Below are 24,422 nucleotides of genomic sequence, written 5' to 3'. Positions count from 1 at the left end.
GAGTTGACAGTGGCGACCGAGCGTCCGTATTAGGCTATCTAACGCATACCACGGCAGTTACTTTGGTACTCATAATGTTAACTAGGGTAGCGCATTGATTCTTTGAGGAAGGGAAAAAACTCCAAACAGTCTGAGGGCGTTGGCTACTTTCGTTTATAGGCCAGATTGTTTTCCCTCTCGGAAGCTTAATTAACAAAGTACATTCGCTTAGCTTGTTGAAATTTAAGCAGGAAATTCATATTGATAGTTTTTGCGGGATTGTGTATTGCAACAAGTCAGTGGCTATAATTGACTTCCAGTAATTATACAGCCCTTTTCCTCTTACAGTTCGCACATTAAACACACTTAGAAATAACATAGATGGAAAAATGGTTTTTCTTAATTTTCGATTTCATTCAAAGAGGCAGCACAAAGACTCATAATTTTGGCAAATGTGTCTACCGGTCGAGAAAGAACGTTCCGTGTGCTAATACCAAAGAAAATTACATTTTTGTTGCAAGAGTAACTTGAACTCGGCTTTCTTGCCCAAGAAGCAGCGGTGCGTTGTGTACGTCATACCGTCTCGTGGAACAGGCTCAAAAGGTAGTATTTGGAACGGACATACCACGGTTCAAAGCGAAACAGATCTGTGTGTTTAAGATATGAAGTGCTGCAACCTAATTACAGTTACAGGGTGGTTATCAGACTTCAGTTATTTGAGCTAGTGTAGCTGGAAAACTATTTACCATATCGGTGCTAAACTTTATAGGAACCATGTTGAGACGGTGCGTTGTAGAATCTGCGTTGTTCTGTTAGTGTGATGGCTTGCTGTTACTCGCCTTTACTACTACAGCTACGTAGGGCTAAAAGAAACAAGTGTCCATTGCAGTTACAGAAGGTTAACACGGGTCTGAGCTAGATACGCAGTGATTTATTCGTAAAGCTGTTTCATCAAAACAGCAATAGTGCTACCGCTCTTAACTAGTATCGGCACGTTAAAGGAATACGAAGAGGTCCTCTTGCCGCAACGGGGTTGAAGAACAGGATTTGAAGTCCGAATTAACTGGCGGTTTGGGACTAGCTCCTCCGAGAAGCCGACGGCCAGTTGGCTCTGTTTGTTCAAGCGGTCACTGTTGCCATGGCTGAGAATGCTGGACGCAATGTGCGATCTTGAAGCACTGCACAAGCTGTGTCCTGATAGCTGAACATTCCTTCGAGAAGTGCTGCGTACGAAAGTAATGTTTAGTGCGATTCCAGGCTGTGGTGGATGTAGATGGTCGTCATACTAGGCAACGTTTGTAACCTGGAACGTAACAAATTTTACAGTCTCACGTGAAAATTAAAATGTTTGTTTAAACGGTTAATTCATTGTTTCTCTTCCGAATATTCTTACAAAAGTTTCTACAATCATTCCTTTATCATGTGGGGCCCCCCTCAAGTTGAGAAAGTTTGATTACAACGACCGTGTACACTGGGTAACTTTTTACTTCAACATGGCATATGCGCATTGGAACAGCTTTCTTACTTACGTGTTAAATGAGTATCCATTCCAACTTGGTTTACAAAGAGTCACAGAACCATGTCGCCAGTGGTTCGCGTGTTAGTGGGTTAGTAATTAATTTGGAAGTTGAGGGGGAGGGGGGGTATAAAAACTACACTGTGTGCGAATTTTGAAAGGTAAGCAGTGGTAGTTAGTTCGCGGTATCGGGCATTTCATGTATTCTGATAGCCATTGCATTGGCGGACAGTTGATATTCTGAATTTCCGATAGACTTCCCGCGCTCTGCCGCCGGCAACAGAACGTTAGACTCAGGTTAGGGATGGCATTTTGCTAAAACGTGTTTTAAAACCACGGGCAGCAGTCCCCGTGCATCAGGAAAAGATATCGATTGCGGCGACGGGCGGGGTGATGACGTAAGTGCAGGGAGCCGGCACGTGTCCATGTCCGCTGCAACGTGACCCAGCTGATTAGCAGGCGACGGCTGCGCGGCGCAGACAGGAGGCGCGCGTGACGTAGCAGCTGCGAGAGCACCGTCACACTGCACTCCCATGCTTTTTTTGGACGTTAACTTATCCACCTCCGTAGTATGCGCTGATTCAAAAGCGAGTTGCTTGAGCTGCTGAGATATGAGAAGTCTGCAAGTACTTACAACGTTTAAAAAGCCTGTGACAAACGGGTATCTTACGGAACAAAAACGTACTTAGATCATTTGTACAGAATGTTACATTGTCGAAGAGTAACACGAAGACGCATGAAAACTCGTGTAATTCGTTTCGGAAAGTAGAAACAGCTACTACTAATTACTCCATTAGTTCAGAATATAACCGGTCCTGCTTCGGTATTGCCATTTTTTTTACAAGTCTGTAAGAGTATCACTATTTACCAGGCGTAATAACTGCAGCAATATCTGCGATTTTTAAAGATCCAATTAAAAACTTTCTGGTACTCAGAAGTAACACTAGTTTCCTTTGGATTCCAAGAAACATTAAGCACGGTAAGGAAATTCCGACATGTCAGCATCGCAGTGTAAATATTAAATAAAATGTGTACATATGAAATGAAATGTCGCGTCGAAACTAGCAATGGCTTGGTTTTCAGTAACATAATTGCTCCCTAGTAGTTTTTGTAGGCTAGTTACCAAATCGCCTGTCTATGATAGGTCCGGCTGTTTATTTTTATTGTTGCCCTGTTGACATTAGCAGTGACTGTAGTTCATGCAAATCGCTTTCCTAAACAGATTCCCAAATTATTACTATGTCTTCATGCGGAGCTTTACTAACAGCTGCGTTAAGTCCTCAGATCAAAATGGTAGTGAGGCATGTAACAGAAGTGTTTCGGCCCTGAAACTAGCATTCTACAGAGGCACATAGGTGGTCCAGAGACTGCGGACGGAAATATGCTCGGCAGTAAGACGTATCACTGAATACAAACAGAAAGAACGCCTTGCGAACAAAGGAAACGGACGCGGTGTGTGGCTGGCGGACAGGCGTTGACCTTGATATGCGGCGGGCCGGTGGGCCACTGTCTGTTCGCCGGGCTCCTGGGCTAGCAGCAACTGGTTCCGCCCGCCTGGCCGTGGCGTCCCGTGCCGCCCACCCACCCGCTCGGCCGACTTCGGACGTTGTCGGCGCGGTTCGGCGCCGCCGCTGCGGCGAGACGCACAGTGTCGGCTTGCTTCCCCCCACCATCGAGCTGAGCGGCGGGCGGTGCGCGTGGGTCCTTGACCCCACCCGGCCGCCGGCGGTGCTGCTGCTGCGTGTACTGCAAGCGCACGTCCCCAGGTCGATAGCTTCGAGTCACGTGTACCGAACGCAGAAAAGAGCGTTGCTCAACATCTCACATTCCCAAGCCGTCAACAACTAGTCTGCAGTAAGGAGTAAGAGCTGGTAGTCACTGATTGATAACAGCGTGAAACAAGGCTCTGAGCTGTGAGCATGTTGTTGTACAATGTAAAGGAAACTATGGAGAAATTGGGAAAGGGAATTGAAGTCAAATGGTAAGAAATAAAAACTAAGATTTCTCGATGACAATGTGATTTTGTCAGACAGCAAAGGACTAACTATATGAGCTGAACGATACGGATAGTCGGCTAGATTTGTGACAAACATAAACGAAAGTAAAAGATAAGTGAAGGTGGTCGATTTAATACAGTAAATCTGAGAAAGCTCTATTGGGTACTGAAACACTGAAAGTAGAACAGTTTAGCTATATAACGAGCAAAGTAAATCGCTATGGCTGAATCAAAAAAATGTCTAATACAAATTTAAGTACAGTAGAGCGTCGATTATCCGAACGTAGGTCAACCGAACGACCGCTTAACCGAACTGTGTACTCGCTCGCACCTGTTACTCGCACCCCCCCCCCCCCCCGCCCCCCCACCGTCCATCATCCCCCTCACTCCCAAACAGTTTGCTGGCGGAACATTGCTTCTAATGAGACCTTCACAAGGCGCCGCTGAACGGCCAAGCCGCGAGTAGCTGTGTTCCAACAATCAGCACACTTCCGTCGGCTTGGCACTGGCAGTAGAAGCAGCGGCAGTATCAAAGCTGTTCACAGGAACAGCTGCGCCAGCTGTGAATTAAGGCGTGCCGCTCCGCGCAGTTTGAAGGATTGCGCACCTCCAAGAAGAGCTTCTCACGGTGCAAACAGTCACCTTCTGTTCTGTTACGACCACTTGTGTGGTGCCGCGTGAAGAAGTGAACTTGACGATACAAAATGCTTAAACGTAAGCTCGTAAGCGTGTGGGCTTGCTTAGACAGACCAAAATACAGGATTTTTAAGGTTAATTTTGTATACTGTGTTCATTCGTGCAAAATGCGTATGTAATATGTATATATTTGTTTAATAAACTGTGCCACATTCCTACTGAAGTTTTGTATGTTACTTTGTAATACTAAAAGATGCCTGTTTTTATGAATAAATTTACTGTACAGTACTTCTTTTTGGCAAATAAACATGTACAGTTCGATTATCCGAACAAATCAGTTTTCCGAATACCCATGTCCTCCAATTACTTCGGATCATCGACGCTCTGCTGTATTAAGAACTACTTCTGGAAATATATGAAGATATCCGAAAGAACAGATACCATCTTCATATAGATAAGGCATACTGGCCGATGATCTTCTGCACTCACATTGCTCAAACTCCTACTGGAATCGCTAGATTGACTGCCGCGACTAATGAGTATAGTGACCAGGGGCACTACAAATGATGTGTACGGACAGTAAGTTGGAAATGTGAGCCTCACGGAGCGCGTGCCAGAGAAGTTCCTGCAGTCGCATTATCCTCGTGTCCTCGGTGGCTCAATCGGATAGAGCGTCTGCCAAGTAGGAGATCCCGGGTTAGAGTCCCGGTCGGGGCGCACATTTTAGACTGTACCCGTTGATATTTAACAAGGCTTGTAAGCAGCTAATGGTTTGGATTTCATTGTAATTTTATTCTTCTAGAAATAGTCATTTTGTAGCATTACATGGTGGACGATAAGAAGGTACATGTAAGAAGACACTGGCGGCCGTTGAAATGGTCTCCTACACGATTGTACTGAAAGGTTCATACGTAGATAGAACTGATCGAGGTATTCGATCGATTGTGCGTGAAAGCTTAATGGTGAAGGGTAAATGAGTTTTGTGGAACAAATTGGCTACAAAAAGGGGTCGGTTGATTGCACACACCATGTTGTATCCAAGTTCCCATGGAAACAATGGGAGGAGTGGGGATAAATAGTGTAGAGGAGGAAGAGTGCTTCAGTATAGTGATAGAATTCAAATAGGTGTAGGATGAAGTAATTACGCAATCGTGCAGTGATGCAACATGATCGATTTTCTGCATCGAACTAGTCTTTGAACTGATTACGGTCTGAAGTGCATGGCAATACTCAGAGCTAGAATGTTACCGCTAGAGATCTGTAAGCGAAGAGTCGTATGGTGGAGACAGTTTAGCGTTTCGCGGCGCATATACAGATGCTATTTAGAACAAAATGGCTGTTTCTCCTGTCAGAGATGGTGACTCAGATAGCGTTTGCAGATTTCACTTAGTTTTTCGTGTAGTCAAATGTCTCGGTAATGTCACCGTAACTCTCGCACGGTCTGTCATTACTTGGGTAACAATTTAACCCATAGGTGTACTATGCCTTAGGTAGGTAATAAGCGAAGTGTGTGCTTCCTGTGGGTAAAAATTTTAGTGCTTTTACCTTTCGATATTAACAACGCTTGCAGCGTAGTAGATGCTGCTGAATCGTTCCATCAAATGGTGCCTCAAAATTTAGCACAGTAGCTCCCAATTTGTTCGCGAGCATTTTTACCAGACGTCATCCTCGTCCCATCCGTAGGGCGCAGCGCGGTAGAATGAAATTTCCTTCCACGTTTGTGTAGCTTTAACACCGCTCCCACGGTCGACAGACATATAGGGAGCTTGTGCTGTCTGCTTCACGTCGTCCCCAATGAACGCTGTTCACAGGGAGCGGCGACGATGAATGGCGCAGCTGCTGGTTAGCTTGAGATTGCCGGTGCCAACTTTGAGATTACGTAACGTCGAGCATAGTGGTGGTGGTCAGGATTCGCTGAGGTCGCTTTCTAGAACTAGTAATTTACTTAGTCTGTACGAAAGTTGTTATGCAACTGTGAAAAGGTATATTGGAAATTAATTTCCGTGCTGTGGTAAAACACTGAGCAATAGATCACTGATACACTAAAGTACCCCCCATGAACCATGAACCATCGACCATGGACCTTGCCGTTGGTGGGGAGGCTTGCGTGCCTCAGCGATACAGATAGCCGTACCGTAGGTGCAACCACAACGGAGGGGTATCTGTTGAGAGGCTAGACAATTGTGTGGTTCCTGAAGAGGGGCAGCAGCCTTTTCAGTAGTAGCAGGGGCAACAGTCTGGATCATTGACTGTTCTGGCCTTGTAACACTAACCAAAACGGCCTTGCTGTGCTGGTACTGCGAACGGCTGAAAGCAAGGGGAAACTACAGCCGTAATTATTCCCGAGGTCATACAGTCTTACTGTATGGTTAAATAATGATGGCGTCCTCTTGGGTAAAATATTCCGGAGGTAAAATAGTCCCCCATTCGGATCTCCGGGCGGGGACTACTCAAGAGGACGTCGTTATCAGGAGAAAGAAAACTGGCATTCTGTGGATCGGTGCCTGGAATGTCAGATCCCTTAAAAATCGGGCAGGTAAGTTAGAAAACTTAAAAAGGGAAATGGATAGGTTGAAGTTAGATATAGTGGGAATTAGTGAAGTTCGGTGGCAGGAGGAACAAGACTTTTGGTCATGTGAATACAGGGTTATAACTACAAAATCAAATAGGGGTAATGCAGGAGTAGGTTTAATAATGAATAAAAAAATAGGAGTGCGGGTAAGCTACTACAAACAGCATAGTGAACGCATTATTGTGGCCAAGATAGACACAAAGCCCATGCCTACTACAGTAGTACAAGTTTATATGACAACTAGCTTTGCAGATGAAGAAGAAATTGATCAAATGTATGACGAGATAAAAGAAATTATTCACGTAGTGAAGGGAGACGAAAATTTAAGTCATGGGTGACTGGAATTCGTCAGTAAGAAAAGGGAGAGAACGAAACATAGTAGGTGAATATGTATTGGGGGGGAAGAAATGAAAGAGGAAGCTGCCTTGTAGAATTTTGCACAGAGCATAACCTAATCATAGCTAACACTTGGTTCAACAATCATAAAAGAAGGTTGTATACCAGGAAGAATCCTGGAGATACTAAAAGGTATCAGATTATATAATGGTAAGACAGATTTAGGAACCAGGTTTTAAATTGTAGGACATTTGCAGGGGCAGATGTGGATTCTGACCACAATCTATTGGTTATGATCTGCAGATTGAAACTGAAGAAATTGCAAAAAGGTGGGAATTTAAGGATATGGGACCTTGATAAACTGAAAGAACGAGGGGTTGTAGAGTGTTTCAGGAGAGCATAAGGGAACAATTGACAGGAATGGGGGAAAGAAATACAGTAGAAGAAGAATGGGTAGCTCTGAGGGATGTAGTAGTGAAGGCAGCAGAGGATCAAGTAGGTAAAAAGACGAGGGCTAATAGAAATCCTTCGGTAACAGAAGAAATATTGAATTTAATTGATGAAAGGAGAAAATATAAAAATGCAGTAAGTGAAGCAGGCAAAAAGGAATACAAACGTCTCAAAAATGAAATCGACAGGAAGTGCAAAATGGCTAAGCAGGGATGGCTAGAGGACAAATGTAGCATTTGTAGACTTAGAGAAAGCTTTTGACAATGTTAACTGGAATACTCTTTCAAATTCTGAAGGTGGCAGAGGTCAAATACAGGGAGCGAAAGGCTATTTACAATTTGTACAGAAACCAGATGGCAGTTGCAACAGTCGAGGGCCATGAAATGGAAGCAGTGGTTCGGAAAGGAGTGCGACAGGGTTGTAGCCTCTCCCCGATGTTATTCAATCTGTATATTGAGCAAGCAGTAAAGGAAACAAAAAGAAAAATTCGGCGTAGGCATTAAAATGCATGGAGAATTAGTAAAAACTTTGAGGTTCGTCGATGACATTGTAATTGTCAGACAGCAAAAGACTTGGGGTGCCACAGGGCTCAGTTTTGAGCGTCGCTCTCTTCGCCATCGCGATCAATCCAATAATGGATTGCCTCCCTGCTGATGTATCAGGCTCCCTTTTCGTGGACGATTTTACCATCTATTGCAGCGCGCAGTGTCCACGTGTCTTGGAGCGCTGTCTTCAGCGTTCTCTTGACCGTCTTTACTCCTGGAGTGTCGCCAATGGCTTCAGTTTTTCTGCCGAGAAGACGGTCTGTATTAACTTCTGGCGCTACAAAGAGTTTCTCCCACCGTCCTTACGACTCGGTCCCGTTGCTCTCCCACTCGTGGAGACAATCAAATTTTTAGGCCTTACCTTTGACAGGAAACTTAGCTGGTCTCCACATGTGTCATATTTGGCCGCCCGTTGTACCCGTTCTTTAAATGTCCTCCGTGTTCTCAGTGGTACGTCGTGGGGAGCGGATCGAACCGTCCTACTTCGTCTATATCGGTCGATCGTCCGCTCCAAGCTGGATTATGGGAGCTTCGTATACTCCTCTGCACGGCCATCCATCTTACGCCGCCTCAACTCCATACAACATCGGGGTTTACGACTTGCGATCGGAGCATTTTATACCAGTCCCGTAGAGAGTCTTCACGCTGACGCTGGCGAATTGCCACTCACCTACCGGCGCGATATACTGCTTTGTCGGTATGCCTGTCGGCTACTGTCAATGCCCGACCATCCTTCTTATCGTTCCTTTTTTGACGACTCTCTTGACCTTCAATACGGGTTGTATGTCTCTGCCTTGCTACCCCCTGGAGTTCGCTTTCGTCGCCTCCTTCAACACCTTCATTTTTCACTCCCTGCAACCTTTCGAGTGGGCGAGAGCCGCACGCCACCTTGGCTCCAGGCTCAGGTCCGCGTTCACCTCGACCTCAGCTCGCTCCCAAAAGAGGTCACCCCCGGTTCGGTCTACCACTCCCGTTTTTTGGAACTTCGTTCGAAGTTCAACAACATGACTTTCATTTATACAGATGGCTCTAAGACCAATGACGGGGTCGGGTGTTCCTTTATTGTCGGGGCACAAAGTTTCCAATACCGGCTCCATGGCCATTGTTCGGTCTTCACAGCTGAGCTCTTTGCCCTCTACCAGGCTGTTCTGTACATCTGCCGCCACCGACATTCTGCTTATGTCATCTGCTCAGATTCCCTGAGCGCCATCCAGAGCCTCAGTGATCCGTACCCGGTTCACCCTTTCGTACACCGGATCCAACGCTCTCTTCAGCAGCTGGTGGACGTCGGTACGCCGGTTAGCTTTATGTGGGTTCCTGGCCATGTCGGTATCCCTGGGAACGAAGCTGCAGATGCCGCGGCCAAGGCTGCGGTCCTCCAGCCTCGGACAGCTTCTTGTTGTGTCCCTTCGTCCGATTTTAGCAGGGTCATTTGTCGGCGCGTTGTGTCGCTGTGGCATGCCGATTGGGCTGCACTTACGGACAACAAGCTTCGGGCCTTAAAACCTCTTCCCGTGGCTTGGACGTCCTCCTCACGCCCTTCTCGGCGGGAGGAGGTCGTTTTAGCAAGGTTAAGAATTGGACACTGCCGGTTCAGCCATCGCCATCTGCTGACGGCTGCGCCGGCGCCGTTCTGCCCATGTGGGCACTTGCTGACGGTTCGTCACATTTTAATGTCCTGTCCCGATCTTAAAACACTGCGCCTCGATCTTAACCTGCCTACTACTTTAGATGCCATTTTAGCGGATGACCCACGAGCAGCTGCTCGTGTTCTTTGTTTTATCAATTTGACAAACCTCGCTAAGGACATTTGATGATGTTTTTTAATCCTATGCCTGTCAGTCTGTCTTTTATTGTGTTTTCCCTTTTAGTTGTTGTTGTCAACTTGTGCCTCGCGGTGCATTCTTAGAGTAGTCAGGGCGCTAATGACCATTGAAGTTGTGCGCCCGAAAACCACAAAAAAAAAAAAAAAAAAGCAAAAGACTTGGAAGAGCAGTTGAACGGAATGGACAGTGTCTTGAAAAGAGGATATAAGGTGAACATCAACAAAAGCAAAACGACGCTAATGGAATGTAGTCAAATTAAATCGGGTGATGCTGAGGGAATTAGATTAGGAAATGAGCCACTTAAAGTAGTAAAGGAGTTTTGCTGTTTAGGGAGCAAAATAACTGATGATGGTCGAAGTAGAGAGGATATAAAATGTAGACTGGCAATGGCAAGGAAATTGTTTCTGAAGAAGAGAAATTTGTTAACTTCGAGTATAGATTTAAGTGTCAGGAAGTCAGTTTCTGAAAGTATTTGTATGGAGTGTAGCCATGTATGGAAGTGAAACATGGACAATAACTAGTGTGGACAAGAAGAGAATAGAAGCTTTCGAAATGTGGTGCTACAGAACAATGCTGAAGATTAGATGGGTAGATCACATAACTAATGAGGAGGTATTGAATAGAATTGGGGAGAAGAGGAGTTTGTGGCACAACTTAACAAGAAGGGACCGGTTGGTAGGGCATGTTCTGAGGCATCAAGGGATCACAAATTTAGTATTGGAGGGCAGCGTGGAGGGTAAAAATCGTAGAGGGAGACCAAGAGATGAATACACTAAGCTGATTCAGAAGGATGTTGGTTGCAGTAGGTACTGGGAGATGAAGAAGCTTGCACAGGATAGAGTAGCATGGAGAGCTGCATCAAACCAGTCTCAGGACTGAAGACCACAACAACAACACTAAATTAGCCCCTACAGTTCTTGCCAGTTCTGCAGGCGAAGGTATTCAGTTGTTTCCATCAGGCTGCCGTAAAGTAAAACCATAGAAGTAAACTTGCCTTTGGAGTCACAAATTTGTGTTTATGGCAAAATATGATGCCAGTTCGTGACATTGGCAAAACAAAATACAATGAGGCTATTCTTCCATTGTCTTCAATCTATGCAGCGAAAGACTATAGCATAAAGACACATCAAAATACGTTGTACACTTGTACCTGAATATCGTCTTGCTGACGACGTCCGGCGGACGACTGACGTGTGTAACTGTTAATACACACTACTGGCCATTAAAATTGATACACCTAGAAGAAATGCAGATGATAAACGGGTATTCTTTGGACAAATACACTAGAACTGACATGTGATTACATTTTCACGCAATTTGGGTGTACAGATCCTTAGAAATCAGTACCCAGAACAACTACCTTTGGCCGTAGTAATGGCCTCGATATGCCTGGGCATTGAGGCAAACAGAGCTTGGATGGCGTGTACAGGTACAGCTGCCCATGCAGCTTCAACACGGTACCACAGTTCATCAAGAGTAGTGACAGGCGTATTGTGACGAGCCAGTTGCTCGGCCTCCATTGACCAGACGTTTTCAGTTAGAGATCTGGAGAATGTGCTGGCCAGGGCAGCAGTCGAACATTTTTTGTATCCAGAAAGACCCGTACAGGACCTGCAACATGCGGTCGTGCATTACCCTGCTGAAATGTAGGGTTTCGCAGGGATCGAATGAAGGGTAGAGCCACGGGTCGTAATACATCTGAAACGTAACGTCCACTGTTCAGTGCCGTCAATGCGAACAAGAGGTAAGAGACGTGTAACCAGTGGCAACCCATAGCATCACGCCGGGTGATACGCCAGTATGGCGATGACGAATACACGCTTACAATGTGCGTTCACCGCGATGTCGCCAAACTCGGATGCGACAATCATGATGCTGTTAACAGAACCTGGATTCATCCGAAAAAACGACGTTTTGCCATTCGTGCGCTGAGGTTCGTCGATGAGTACACCATCGCAAGCGCTCCTGTCTGTGATGCAGCGTCAAGGGTAACAACAGCCATGGTCTGAGCTGATAGTCCATGCTGCTGCAAACGTCGTCGAACTGTTCGTGCAGATGGTTGTTGTCTTGCAAACGTCCCCATCTGTTGACTCCGGGATCGAGACGTGGCTGCACTATCCGTTACAGCCATGCGGTTAAGATGCCTGTCATCTCGACTGCTAGTGATAAGAGGTCGTTGGGATCCAGCACGGCGTTCCGTATTACCCTCCTGAACCCACCGATTCCATATTCTGCTAAGTCATTGGATCTCGACCAACGCGAACAGCAATGTCGCGATACGATAAACCGCAATCGCGATAGGCTACAATCCGACCTTCATCAAAGTCGGAAACGTGATGGTACGCATGTCTCCTCCTTACGAGGCATCACAAAAACGTTTAACCAGGCAAGATCGGTAAACTGCTGTTTGTGTATGAGAGATCGGTTGGAAACTTTCCTCATTTCCGCACGTTGTAGGTGTCGCCACCGACGCCAACCTTGTGTGAATGCTCTGAAAAGCTAATCATTTGCATGTCACAGCATCTTCTTCCAATCGGTTAAATTTCGCATCTGTAGCACGTTATCTTCGTGGTGTAGAAATTTTAATGGCCAGTAGTGTATTTACAACAAAACTCAGCATAAAATAAATGGCAAATTTAGTGTTGCGGGGGACATTTAAAAAGTTTTGGACATCCTATATACAAAAATTTTCTCTCCGAATGACTGTCATTCTTGAGGTTCTCATCACTGGGCTACGTAAGAGGTTCTGCGTACCACTGAATTAATAACGTAACTCGAAAGTATGCAGAGTTATCGTTAAGATTTCTGTGACAGTCTCCCGAATAAATCTTTTTGCTCGGATGTAATTGTTCCTCTTAGTCTCAGCAGTATTTATATTCTCAAAGATTGTAGCCTTCCTCAGGTGTTCATTTTTTCCTTTTATGTAAGAAAGAGTGGATGTTGTTTAGAATTTTCAATGTTTATTTCATTTGTATGATATCGTCGAAGTACGTTAACAGCATCCAATTGACACAGCGAGCTAATATCCCAAAGGGCTGAAATGCAGTTGCTCTTCGTCGAAATGTCTTGGCTCAAACTCGTCTAGGGGTTGAACCCAACGTGTCGCATTACACGCCCTAAATTACACTTGTGATCCTTTGGTTAACTTGTCTGGCTGATGGTAAGTTCGCGAAATTGTATGAAACTTACAACGTTAATGTAACATGTAACAGTAGTAATATCGGGAGCTAAATTAACGACCCATAAATGATGTAGGCCACACAGTTGCGATTTGGTTAGCATAATGTTTATTCAGAAAGCAAACTAATAGCGAAAGTGGTCGTATTTAGAATTACTCCTGCACTCGAGCGCATATCCGTTTGACACAGTTTTATCATTCACACGCTCATCGCGAATTAAAAGTTCAGTACTCCACCTCATTAACCACGCGAAAAGTTAGTTCGCACCAGGCGCGCGGCTGCTCACCGCTCGGAGATACCACACAACGCGAAATTTTCAAAGTCGTTTCACGTCTTAGCTACCTAAAGACCGACCGTCCAATTTCGCGTCTCCACCAGCACTGCTCCCCTGGCCGCGTTTCCCGCGCGCCGAACATCCACGCTCAACTGACTAGGGCAGTTCCCTTTCCTGAAGCCTTCCATCTGATTGGCTACAGCTAATTCTACATTATTTAACATATTCAAGTAATTAAAGCTTGCCCACTTTCACGTTCTGAATAAAGTAACAATATCCATTTCATAATAAAAGTTAAATTCTTTTACATAAAACCAATACAATTTTCTTCTTAGCTGTGAATGCCACGGCCAAGAGACTTGCGCACACATCTGCTTCCTGATAAACAAATAAAGAACAAAAGTAACTATTATGCACTAAACTTTAACAAATATCCTATTACCTAATGATTCAATAAGGTGTCATGCTGTCATTGTTCAATGTGTTTTGCGTGGAGGAGTGTGGAGGAAATGATCTGATGTTTAACTGAAAATACTGACAATTTAAGTTTACTATGTCTGTTAAACAAAGTTAGAGGTGATATTTACAAAGTTTGTCAGTTTAATTATGTGCTTCTATATGAAATGTCGATCGTTAAGATCGATCAAAGCGTTCTGATTTTATACATAACTTGTTAATTTCACTTTAACAGTAAATCCTAAAATATTATCAGTGTTAAAGTTTTATCACCATGAAAATTTATCAAGGATGGTAGATCAAAATTACTGTGGCTTCATTCGCTGAATTACTACAGAATTAAATAGTATCATGTTTCTCTTTATGGCGGATCTTAGGTTCGCCACATTTAACACTGCTACGTGTCCTGGCCACAAACACCTTTTATGGTGTTTCCCTATGACTTGGGCCCTCGTCTGACTGACTCGCACACTACAGCACTTAGGCCTCATTCAGCACAATAGACGTCTATGAATTTCCCCATCTCGTGGCGAATCTGCACTCTTTGTGGAAAATGGTCCCCGGACGGTAGGGATCGTTTCACAATAACTTCAGGCTGTCCCTTTCGGCCATATACTTCAATGAGAGCGAAATGCTCGTTAACTCAAAAGACCTACTCTTGTGTGAAGATGGCCTCTATACTTCTGCATCTGTCTCGGCCCTGCATGTTTCCGAACATCTATCCACCATCAGTTAGGGCGGTTTCTCGCTCTTCCATTATCCCGTGGGTGCAGCCAAGAACTTCTTAATCTCTTCAGTTCTCATTCGTCTGATACTTCTGTCGCCCACTTCGATGTTATTGTCACTGCAATAATCTTAATTACGTCGTCCGGACCATTGTCCTCTGACGCATTTCTTTGCTTTCCCGTGTTTCCTATTATGTCCCTCTGGCATCGGCTGCATTCGCCGAACACCACCTCCTTCCCCCCCCCCCCCCCCATATCCCTCCACCGCCAAGCCCCGAACTGCTCTTGCCGTACTTTAATAGTTACCACATTATTATACTCCCATACGGTTTGATTGTTGGTAAAACATAAATCTACCAATTTCAGGTCATTATTACGAATTTCTATTCCTGATCAAAGTTCTGTTACTGTTATTCTTCCTAATTTCTATTCGAAGCGCTGGTTATACATTACTTTATTCTTACTATAATTGATTTGCATTCCTCCTTTAAAACTTGCAATAGAAAGTTTGTATTTCTTGACGTTTATCTGCACTACATGCAATCAGTAAATAGATCAGCAGAATGATGGTGGTTATTGGGTGTTCGATGAGCACCTATCCATCCTTTTTCCTCAGTCCAGTGGACACCGTATTATGATGTAATTTAACTATCGACCCCTTCGGCACGTAATCATTTTGAGTATGTGCTGTGTGCATAAATTAATATAAATAACGTCGACTGGAAGAGTAGTTGAACTATCTATTACTCTCTCTCTCTCTCTCTCTCTCTCTCTCTCTCTCTCTCTCGAACCATCACAAGCAATACAGAAAAATAACACGAGATTCTAGTGATGTAGAACCACTGAAAACAAACTGGAGTACTGAAATATACTAAAATATAAATATACAAGAGCCAGCAGCTTCGGTTACAGCTTGTGTAACTTCAGTGCTGCCTTTTAAACCACTCTAGGTAATGGCATTCTCTCTCCTCCTCCCCACCCTTCCCCACCATTCTCCACTATTCAAGTAGTTCTGTAACGTTGTCTCTTGGAATGTGTGGTCTTGTATTTAGAAGGAACTAAGCTCTTATTCTCAGTCTAACCTCCAACATAACGTTTCTGTAGTTAACCTACGTCATTTTATGGAGATGGCTCCAAAAAGAGCGCGGCTGTAAACTAGTGCTATAGTTCGCGCAGTCCGTCGCTCCAGACTGGGCGCTATGGGTTGCGCGGCAGTCTCACAATGCACAGTGGCAGTTTTTGCAACACTCAGCTGTGCGGGCGCGGAATTTAGGCAGCGTGGGCGGGCCACAGAGTGGTGGCCTGCTAGCGGCCAGCGGAAATAGCATCGTCCCGCTGCCAGGTTGCCGACCTCCCACGGCGTGACGTCACCAAGCGCGGGCGCTACTGGTTTCCCAGGGGTGCGCGCGAACGCAACCTTACTCTTGTATGTCTTTAACAAAAAACGCAGTACTTGTACTTTTCTCCATTTCAGTGAAATTATGGTTGGCAGCGTGACAAAATTAGTTAAAATGTTTTAATGATTCTTGAGACGTATGTGCTCAAAATTCAATAGTCTACGTGGCGTGCGTCATAGAACTTACGTAAAGCCGATTATGGTGATACGTGATATCACAGGTTCATTACGAAACAGACGTTTGGATGTAGTAAGTTGAGCAATTAGCGTTATTTATGTTTGTTATCACATTTAATGTTAACTAAGACGATGTAATGCAGTCTGACACTGCTTTAAAAAGAATTAATAGGGTACTCGAAAACGGCGTAAGACCGAAAGTATAGAACAGTGCATTATTAAACTGAGAACAAAAATTTAGATGGTGTCAAAAGTTGATATACGTAAAACATACATCGTGTAAAATATGTGAAGTACTAAACGAAGTAACAGCTTTACACCATTGAAGATTTATCCAATTGCATTACGAAAGAGTTAAGCTTGCGCCCCCCCCCCCCCCCCAAATTGTTAAATGTGCCACACAACCGTCTCACATAAACGTACATATTTTACACAAATATCGACGCACATGTTAGACTCTTGCATGTAACAGCTTTGTAATTTTAAGAATTTGAAAGCAGCACACATTATAAGGAACGTAATGGGCAACCGGAAATAAATACTTTGGCATTTGAGCTTTGCCTAATCGGTACAATCAAGAGTTCAACCGCAGAGATTACCTTTCGGTGCACAAAAGTTAGTAGAAAGAACGTATGTAGACGTGCGTGTTCTTGTGTCGACACGGTGTCTCGTGATTTCAGCATTTCTTTGGTCGGCGATTTGTGCTGCGTTTGTAATGAACATGCTGTGGTGTGTCAAGGCTTAGGCCTGTCCCACCCCTCATTAAATCGACCAAGACTTACACGAAAAATTGTAAGAACAGTTGGTATTATGTTCTTTAAGTTTGTTTCTTGGGTTCTCAGAAATACTGTGGGAAGAAAGTTTATTTATGTTGCAGATAACGTGGGCAAGGAATAAAACGAATGCTGCAAACTACCGTGAGCCAGGGAAGAGCCTGGGCCGCGAGGGCGTCGAGCTTCCTAGGTCATTGTTGGACAACGTCAAAGGAAGAGATTCTTTCTCTTTGTAAACAGATCGATCGAGTCTTCGCGTAAAAACGTATAGGCGGGTTACACAGTAGGTGGGACCCGATCCCTGTAATACTTCCACAGTTATTAAAAAGGTATTAAACGGCAAAACCAATAGTTCATCATTCATATAGACAGAGTAGTAAAGATATACGAAAGGAAGAGTTACGGCGTCAGAACAGTGATACATCGCTCAGCAACGGAGGAGGACGTAAACCGCGGACGTTACGTTGTGAAAACAAATCAACTTAGGAAACATTAAGTCTGTAATTAAGCATAAAGCCACGTAACACTGCAGTGCGTTATAAAAAAAAGGCGGCTATGGGTAAAACAATATCTAAATAGCAGAGGTTCGAGAAAGACAGTGGTGTCAATGCTTTTTTTGCAAATTTGTGGCGACCATAGAGAGTTTTAATATTTTGTGCTTCGGAAACTGCAGCTATCAGGCTGGCAAGAAAATTTAGTTACGTGGCAACGGGCTACTTCTATACCAGTTAGAGCTATTTCGTATTAAAAAAAAAAAAAAACGTTTCAGTGTTTATTACTGAAATTCGCAAATCTTGCGGCAGATTTTTAGTTCTGTGGAGGGTAATTGAATTTCAGTACGTCATTTGTCGTTTTATGAAACATTTGCAAAAGTGTGTGTGTGTGTGTGTGTGTGTGTGTGTGTGTGTGTGTGTGTGTGTGTGTTTTTCACAAATTCTGCCTTTCTTACATTATCGATGTCTTTCATTTCGGTTTGTAGTAGTTCGTTGAGCTGCAGCTATCTCACCGCCTGTTGTTCAGTTTTCGGGCTCCTCAATTGTTGTTAAGTTACTTTACATCATATTTTGCCCATGTCCAGTTTTCATTAACATATTTCATAAATGTGTAGAGTGCTTCTGTTTTTCTACTTAAACTTGTCTTAATCTTTACAGTCCTATGGTCGCAAACTTTTTGCCTAATACTTGACGTTCAGGTTATGTCATCTTTAATTATTTTTTAAATGATTACTTGTAGCTATAATTATTAGTCTGCAAATGACGTACAGTCTGATGTAATATTATTCAGTACACTGTCCTGACCTTGAGGCGGCAATCCATATGACTTCTTTGTCTGTAATCATTATAAATTCCGGCGTACTTACTTCATACTAAAGACAGTGCAGCACATAAATCACATTAAAGAATAACATAATACTCTGCATAACGAAACGCACATGAACCTCGTTGCCTGTAGTCTGCTAAACAGCGCAAGAGACTACCACCCAACCCGAGAAGCAAGGTGCTTTTAAGTATGGCTTCCATTTAGAGAAAATTATGCATGCACAAAAGCGCATGAGCAGTTGCGTTGTTGGATATGCATGCGCAAAGTTGACCAGAAAAAAGGCATCGCGAGGGCTCACCTTCAGAGATAAGCAGGTACTGGCACTATCTCTTCGCAATACTTTACAAGCAACTTCTACACAGACTTAAATTCTGGAAACTGTTGTAGATTAGCCAACGGTTTGCCCTTGAATAACGCAATCATTCACTGGAATATAGAGGTGCTGCAGAAGAGTTCGATATTGGGAGCAACGAGTTTAATAGTTTTTAAACTGCCGGTCTGGCTAAAACAGCTAAGGTTGCAAGTAGTTTGGACTTAACGGCTTTGCACAAAGGCACTTGACATGTTTAGTATGTTAAGGACCAGACAACAGTTCCTTGCTATTCCGAACACACACCTTCCGTCTAGCAGACAGACTGCATACAAAACTTCCTGGTAGATTAAAACTGTGTGACGGACGGAAATTCGAACTCGGGACTTTTGCCTCTCAAGCCAAGTGCTCAGAGTTCGGAAGGTAGGAGATAAAAGTACTGGCGGAAGTGAAGCTTAGAGCGCATCGTGAGCTATGCTTGGGCAGATAAGTTAGTACAGCACTTGCCGGCGAAAGATGCAGGACCCGAGTTCGAATCTGAGGAAAGCAGAGTTTTAATTTGCCAGGAAATTCCGTATCAGCGCACACTCCGCTGCAGAGTGCACTATATGCTATCTAGAATGATATTTTGTCACAATTTGCTGTCGCTTATCTTCTTGAAGTACTTGGGATTGCAATAGTGGCTTTCGTGCGCAATGAACTCCATATTATCTATACACTGGGAAGTAAAATGGGAAAATAGCTTCAGATTGGCTTCTGTTGAAACCGGCACAGTGAAGAATTCAAACACGCCTCGGCGTAGATCCAGCAACGACGCTTCGCAAACTATTGCGCCATTAGACAGCAGTAGTTGCAAGGAACCAGATAGGACAGATTTGTTTCGGTTGTTATTAAAGTCGCGCTCCGTTGACTGCGACAAGTTAGTTTCGCGTCATACAGGAGATCGGGCCCTATTTCCCGTCCCTCGTGGAGGGCTGTGGGTACACACGCCAAGCAAATCTTAAATTTTGCTCATCATTATACATACCGAAGAAACTTCCCATCAATGCTATGGAAAAAAGGGAAATTCTGTGGTAAGCTGGAGACTTGTATTTATCCCCGATGCGTGGTCGCGTACAGCAATTGGTGGTGCCAGGTTCTCGATAGGCAGAAAGCCTACAAGTAAGCGACATGTTTAAACGTGTGTCACGTAGTATATACTTCACTGAACCTACAGCGTACGCTACGTGGGAATTAAAGTGCCAGTTAAATTATTTTAACTCACGACCACCCATCTATGTATTTCTGTTCCCGGAAACGTGAGCAGAGAATCAGCCAGAGGTAAAAGTGAGGCGGTGTCTGTTGGCAGGTGAACGACTTCCTGTCCGGCAAGGCGCCACTGAACCTGACAATGCGCCTGGGCGACCACATGATGCTGATCCAGCTGCAGCTGTCGACGGTGACGCCGAGCGGCGGGCGGCGCTCCGGCGCGTCGCCGTCCACGTCGGGGGCGAGCAGCACGTCGCGGGTGGCGGCTCCCGCCGCCACCACCTCCAGCCCCGCCCCCGCGCCCGCCGCCTCCCGGCACGCCCACTCTCACGCCCCCGCCACTTCCTCCTCCACCGCCGCCGCTAGCAAACCGTCGCCCTCGCCGTCGTCGTCGTCCGCCGCCCCCGAGATCTGCCGGTGCGACAGCTCGTCGTCCGCCTCCGGGCCCGCCTCCGCTGCCGCGGCCGCCGCCAGACCCACGCTCGACACCCGAGCCCTTGCCGAGGCGTCGCGCAATCTGACGCAGACGCTCAAGCAGCTCTCCTCAGAGGTAAGTCGCCTGCTGGCCATGTCTATCCGTAGGCCGTACTTATCACATCGGAGGGGACTGACGCAATTTTGTGACCTACGTAAAAAATCCGAAGGTCTTTGTCTGGAAAAAATAAAATAATCGTATGGCATTGTTGGTCGTGAGGCCCCATGCGGGGGAGTTCGGCCGCCGTATTGCAAGTCCTTTTTAGTTGACGCCACTTCGGCGACTTGCGAGTCTATGATGATGAAATGCTCGACACACACCGTCATCTCGAGGCAGAGAGAAACCGACTCCAGACAACGAGCTGCGGACGTTGGCTGGAGAAAGTCTTGAAGCAGTGAAACACAACTCACAAAATAATTCGAAAATAACTCTTCTAAGATTAATTTCCGAGCCCTGTTAAGTTCGAAACTTTCGTCAATTATCAACATCGTCGTCGGTAGCTGAGTGCGTTTCCGAATCTCGCTACTAGCAGCATGTTTCTTACATTTAAATTACGTTCTTACTAACAAGTAGAAGTGATGATAAACAAATATTAAGTCATTTTTATACTACATATGTGGTGTTTGTTCCGTTGGACATGTCAGACAGAACACACCTGTATGGTATATCTGTAAGCAGTCTGGTCGAAAGCATGCTCGGATAGCAGAATTCATGAAGGCGACTGCTGACTTAAAGAGGGAAATCTGGGTTAGAGTTCTGGTTCGGCACAAATTTAAACTTTCACCTTTGTAATATTTCTGTGTCCATTTGCGGTTGACGTAGAGACCTCCCTCGAAATACTGAAATCATTTTTAATAAAGTTTTTTAGTTGCTAGTCGTACGAAACCACGTTATAATCAGACGCGCAAAATGGCGTAGTGTTAAACGAAAAGGTATATTCATAAACAGTACAGAATAGTTTCTATGCAAAAAGCAATTTATTTTCTATTTGATGCTTCGCATTTTTTTTTGCAAATTTTAATTGTGAATTCTAAGATCTTAGTGTGATATATAATTAAAAATAAAATGTCACTTCTAATAAATTATCGTGATTCTATGTTGACAGTTGTTAATAAGTATCTGATTTAAATATTAGAAAAAGTTGCTGCTAGCTAGATTCGAACCAGCGACTGTGTTTCAGTATTTCCCGCTATGGACTCGGCTGCCAGTGATCCTACTAATTCTTTAAAATTAAGAAGTCTTCTAATCTTAAGGATACCGGGTACTTTTCCGCCTCAATATCATGTAAAAATAAACACTTATATCTTTCAGGCACTGTTTATAATGTGTGTGTTTCACAGATCTTTTGTTGATATCCGATAATGCAGCACTTTGTAAACAAATTTGGAAGTATTTTGAATGTTTTTGAACATGCTTAGGGTTATTAAAAATTAGAGAAATTTATGCAGTTTATTTTCCAAAATGTTTCCTGAAGTTGAGGTACCATTTGATCCAATGTTATACATTTGAAGGAGACCAAATTTTTACCAGATACGCATGACATGATGACTGAGGTACTAGACCTATTTAATTCCACCTATTATGTATATTAGGATACAAAATCACATCTTACATTTTAATTTTTGTAATTTTTCTTAATAAAAATGTTACTTTTCTATAATTTAGTTGATTCTGTAACAAAGCTTAGGTCTACGGCATAAGTACGAACTACTGCAAGTTACAGAAAAAAATTAGACCAATGCTTTATAAACTTTAGGAAGTATTTGTCTCTGAATTCTGAAAAATGCACCTTGTGGGGAAAATTGAGAATGAAGATGAGTCTAATTACACTGTGCCTCAGTACATTCCTGAAACATGGTCTTCATCCTGCATCATTTCTTAATCTTCAAGCTTCCTCTTCGCATACCTTTTAGCACTTCCTGCTTCTTTGGTAACTTGAAGAGAGTCTTTCAGCTTCATGCACCCGTTGTCACATGCAAGCAATTTATCTTCCATAGTAGAGCCACATTTTATGCCTAAATTACTCAGGACTTCCAACCTTCCTATCACTCCATCATTGAAACATATCACTGCATCTAGTACACTAACTTCTAATGTATTTAGTCCTACAAAAAGCATTCTTTGGTAATCTTTCCCATATGCAATGTCTGAAACTTTAATTTGTATTCTGAGTGCCCCCATGAAGACATTTACTAAGTTTCAGTTTCTATCACTCTGCCTCGACCAGACAGATATTTTCCATCAGATAGCAACTTTCATTTCTCTTCGTAGCATTCTCAATGTAGCACCCATCCTCTTTTACACATGTCCAAAACACTCTAGTTTTGTTACCAAGGTATCACCATAAACATTGAACTCGTTAATTTTATTGAAAGCTTGAGAGTCCCCATCGCCTAGGTACTTCCTATATCTAACATAATAAACAGGCACTGACCTCTGAAATATTTTTAGAGCTCCATCACACTCCATCATAATTCTTAGAACACTGATGTTCAATACGTCCTTCAGTGTTACCATGGCAGGTGTGGCAGTACTTAGATAAGCACTAAACATCAACAACTTTTCCATTCTCCAGAGAAGTAGCAGTTAAAACACCATTCAAGGAACGATGTCCTCCACGTTGCCATGTCCCATAAAGTGCAACAGCAATGTCCCTTGTTCCATTAATATTTACAGGTTCTTCTACTGCACGTTTCATGTCTGCTTTAGACACAACTGTCAAAGCACATAAAAGTACTTTTATGTACTTGCTGAATCTACTGGGAGGTAGGTCCCTCAAACCACAAAACGTTTGAGCAGCCTTTCTCCATTTTCTATTGCACGCATTGCATACACTAACTTAAAATTCACATCATATGAATTATGCACTATGTTCGAAGACATTTTCGAGGTAGATTTATTGCAGGATCTACACAAAACAACTAATTTTGACGCTAAACACTTCATGCTACTTTATTTCCAGTCAGTCTACACCATCAACTGTGTGACTGTATTAAAAAAGTTTCTAGCAAACAGAACACAGCAGGTCATTCTCAAAGGAGAAAAATGTATAGAAATAACAAAGGGCGTGGTCCCAATGGAGTGTTACAGGACTATTACTTTTCATATTGTGTATAGAAATGTAATGTATAACGTCAGCAGATGATGCTGTTAGCGTTGCATCCGTAGAAGTAGCAATGCTAGAAAATTATAGCGAAGTGCAGAAATACCCGCAGCAGATAGACGCCTGACGCAGTTTGTGGCAGTTGACCCTCTACATAAACAATCTATCAAGCATAAATAGACAAAGGCCGGTTGTATGATTACATGACGACAGAACAATTACTGGAAGCAGTCACATCCCTAACTATTTTGTGAAGTATGCGTACGGGGCGATGTGAAATGCAACGATTACTGATTCATAGGAAGAATCCTCAGGAAGTTTAGTCCAACGAACAAAACAGGTAGCTTATAAAATTCTCATTCGACCAATGCTTTTTTATTACTCGTCAGCTTGGGATCCGTACCAGATAGCATTAATAGAAAGAAAGAGAAGATCCTAAACCGAGCAGAAAGTTCCTGAATACGTTCATGTAGTAAGCCCGGGATCGTCATGGAGACACTCAGCCACCTGCAGTGGCAGACGCTCCAAGAGGCATTCTGCAACTTGATGTGGTTTATAAATAAAAATCAGATCAGACATGCCTAGAAGGCTGAACAAATATGTTGATGCCTTCTGCGAATGACTTGCTTAAAGACCATGAAAGTAAAATTAGATATATTTGCACTCCCACAGAGGCTTACCAGCTAGCGTTATTCCTGCGGACCATTCGCGATTGCAACCGGAGAAGGGAAAGTACAGGTGCGTTTACACGTGTACGCCTTCCGCCTAGCCGCCGTGCGACTGCTTGCCTCACGCGCAAGTAGAGGCACTCTTGTAGCTGCGTGCGACTGATGCCATTTACACCTGTGTTTACAGTTAGACTCTTCTACTTCAGTGTGGGACAAGCAACAGCCGCAAGGCGCACAGGTGTGAACGCACCTTAACAATGGTACGCAACGTACCCTCCCACACAGCGAGAGTAGAGGTGTAGATGTAGACATGTGCTGACTACCCCCCAGTAAATGCATATTTTGTGAATTACGATAGTGAAGTAAGAAAACAGTGCACAAATAGAGATGTAGAGGTGGAAAAACTTCGATATTCACACATGGAACCAATAAATTACGGCACAGTGCCGGCTACCGTCTGAT

General features: G+C 43.9%; 1 protein-coding gene across 1 annotated transcript in view; it reads left to right on the top strand.

The window, feature by feature from the left end:
- The window catches only part of LOC126260288 (midnolin), a 230,147-nt gene that overhangs the window by 177,893 nt on the left and 27,832 nt on the right, over nt 1-24,422 (top strand). The window contains exon 4 of the mRNA XM_049957616.1: nt 19,815-20,264. Within this exon, the coding sequence (XP_049813573.1) occupies nt 19,815-20,264 (450 nt within the window). The remainder of the gene's footprint in view (nt 1-19,814; nt 20,265-24,422) is intronic.

This window comes from Schistocerca nitens, chromosome 1 (genome assembly GCF_023898315.1).
Source record: "Schistocerca nitens isolate TAMUIC-IGC-003100 chromosome 1, iqSchNite1.1, whole genome shotgun sequence".
NCBI classification, from domain to species: Eukaryota; Metazoa; Arthropoda; class Insecta; order Orthoptera; family Acrididae; genus Schistocerca; species Schistocerca nitens.
Note: the sequence above shows the minus strand (reverse complement) of the source record. Positions and strands in the feature narration are given on the sequence as shown.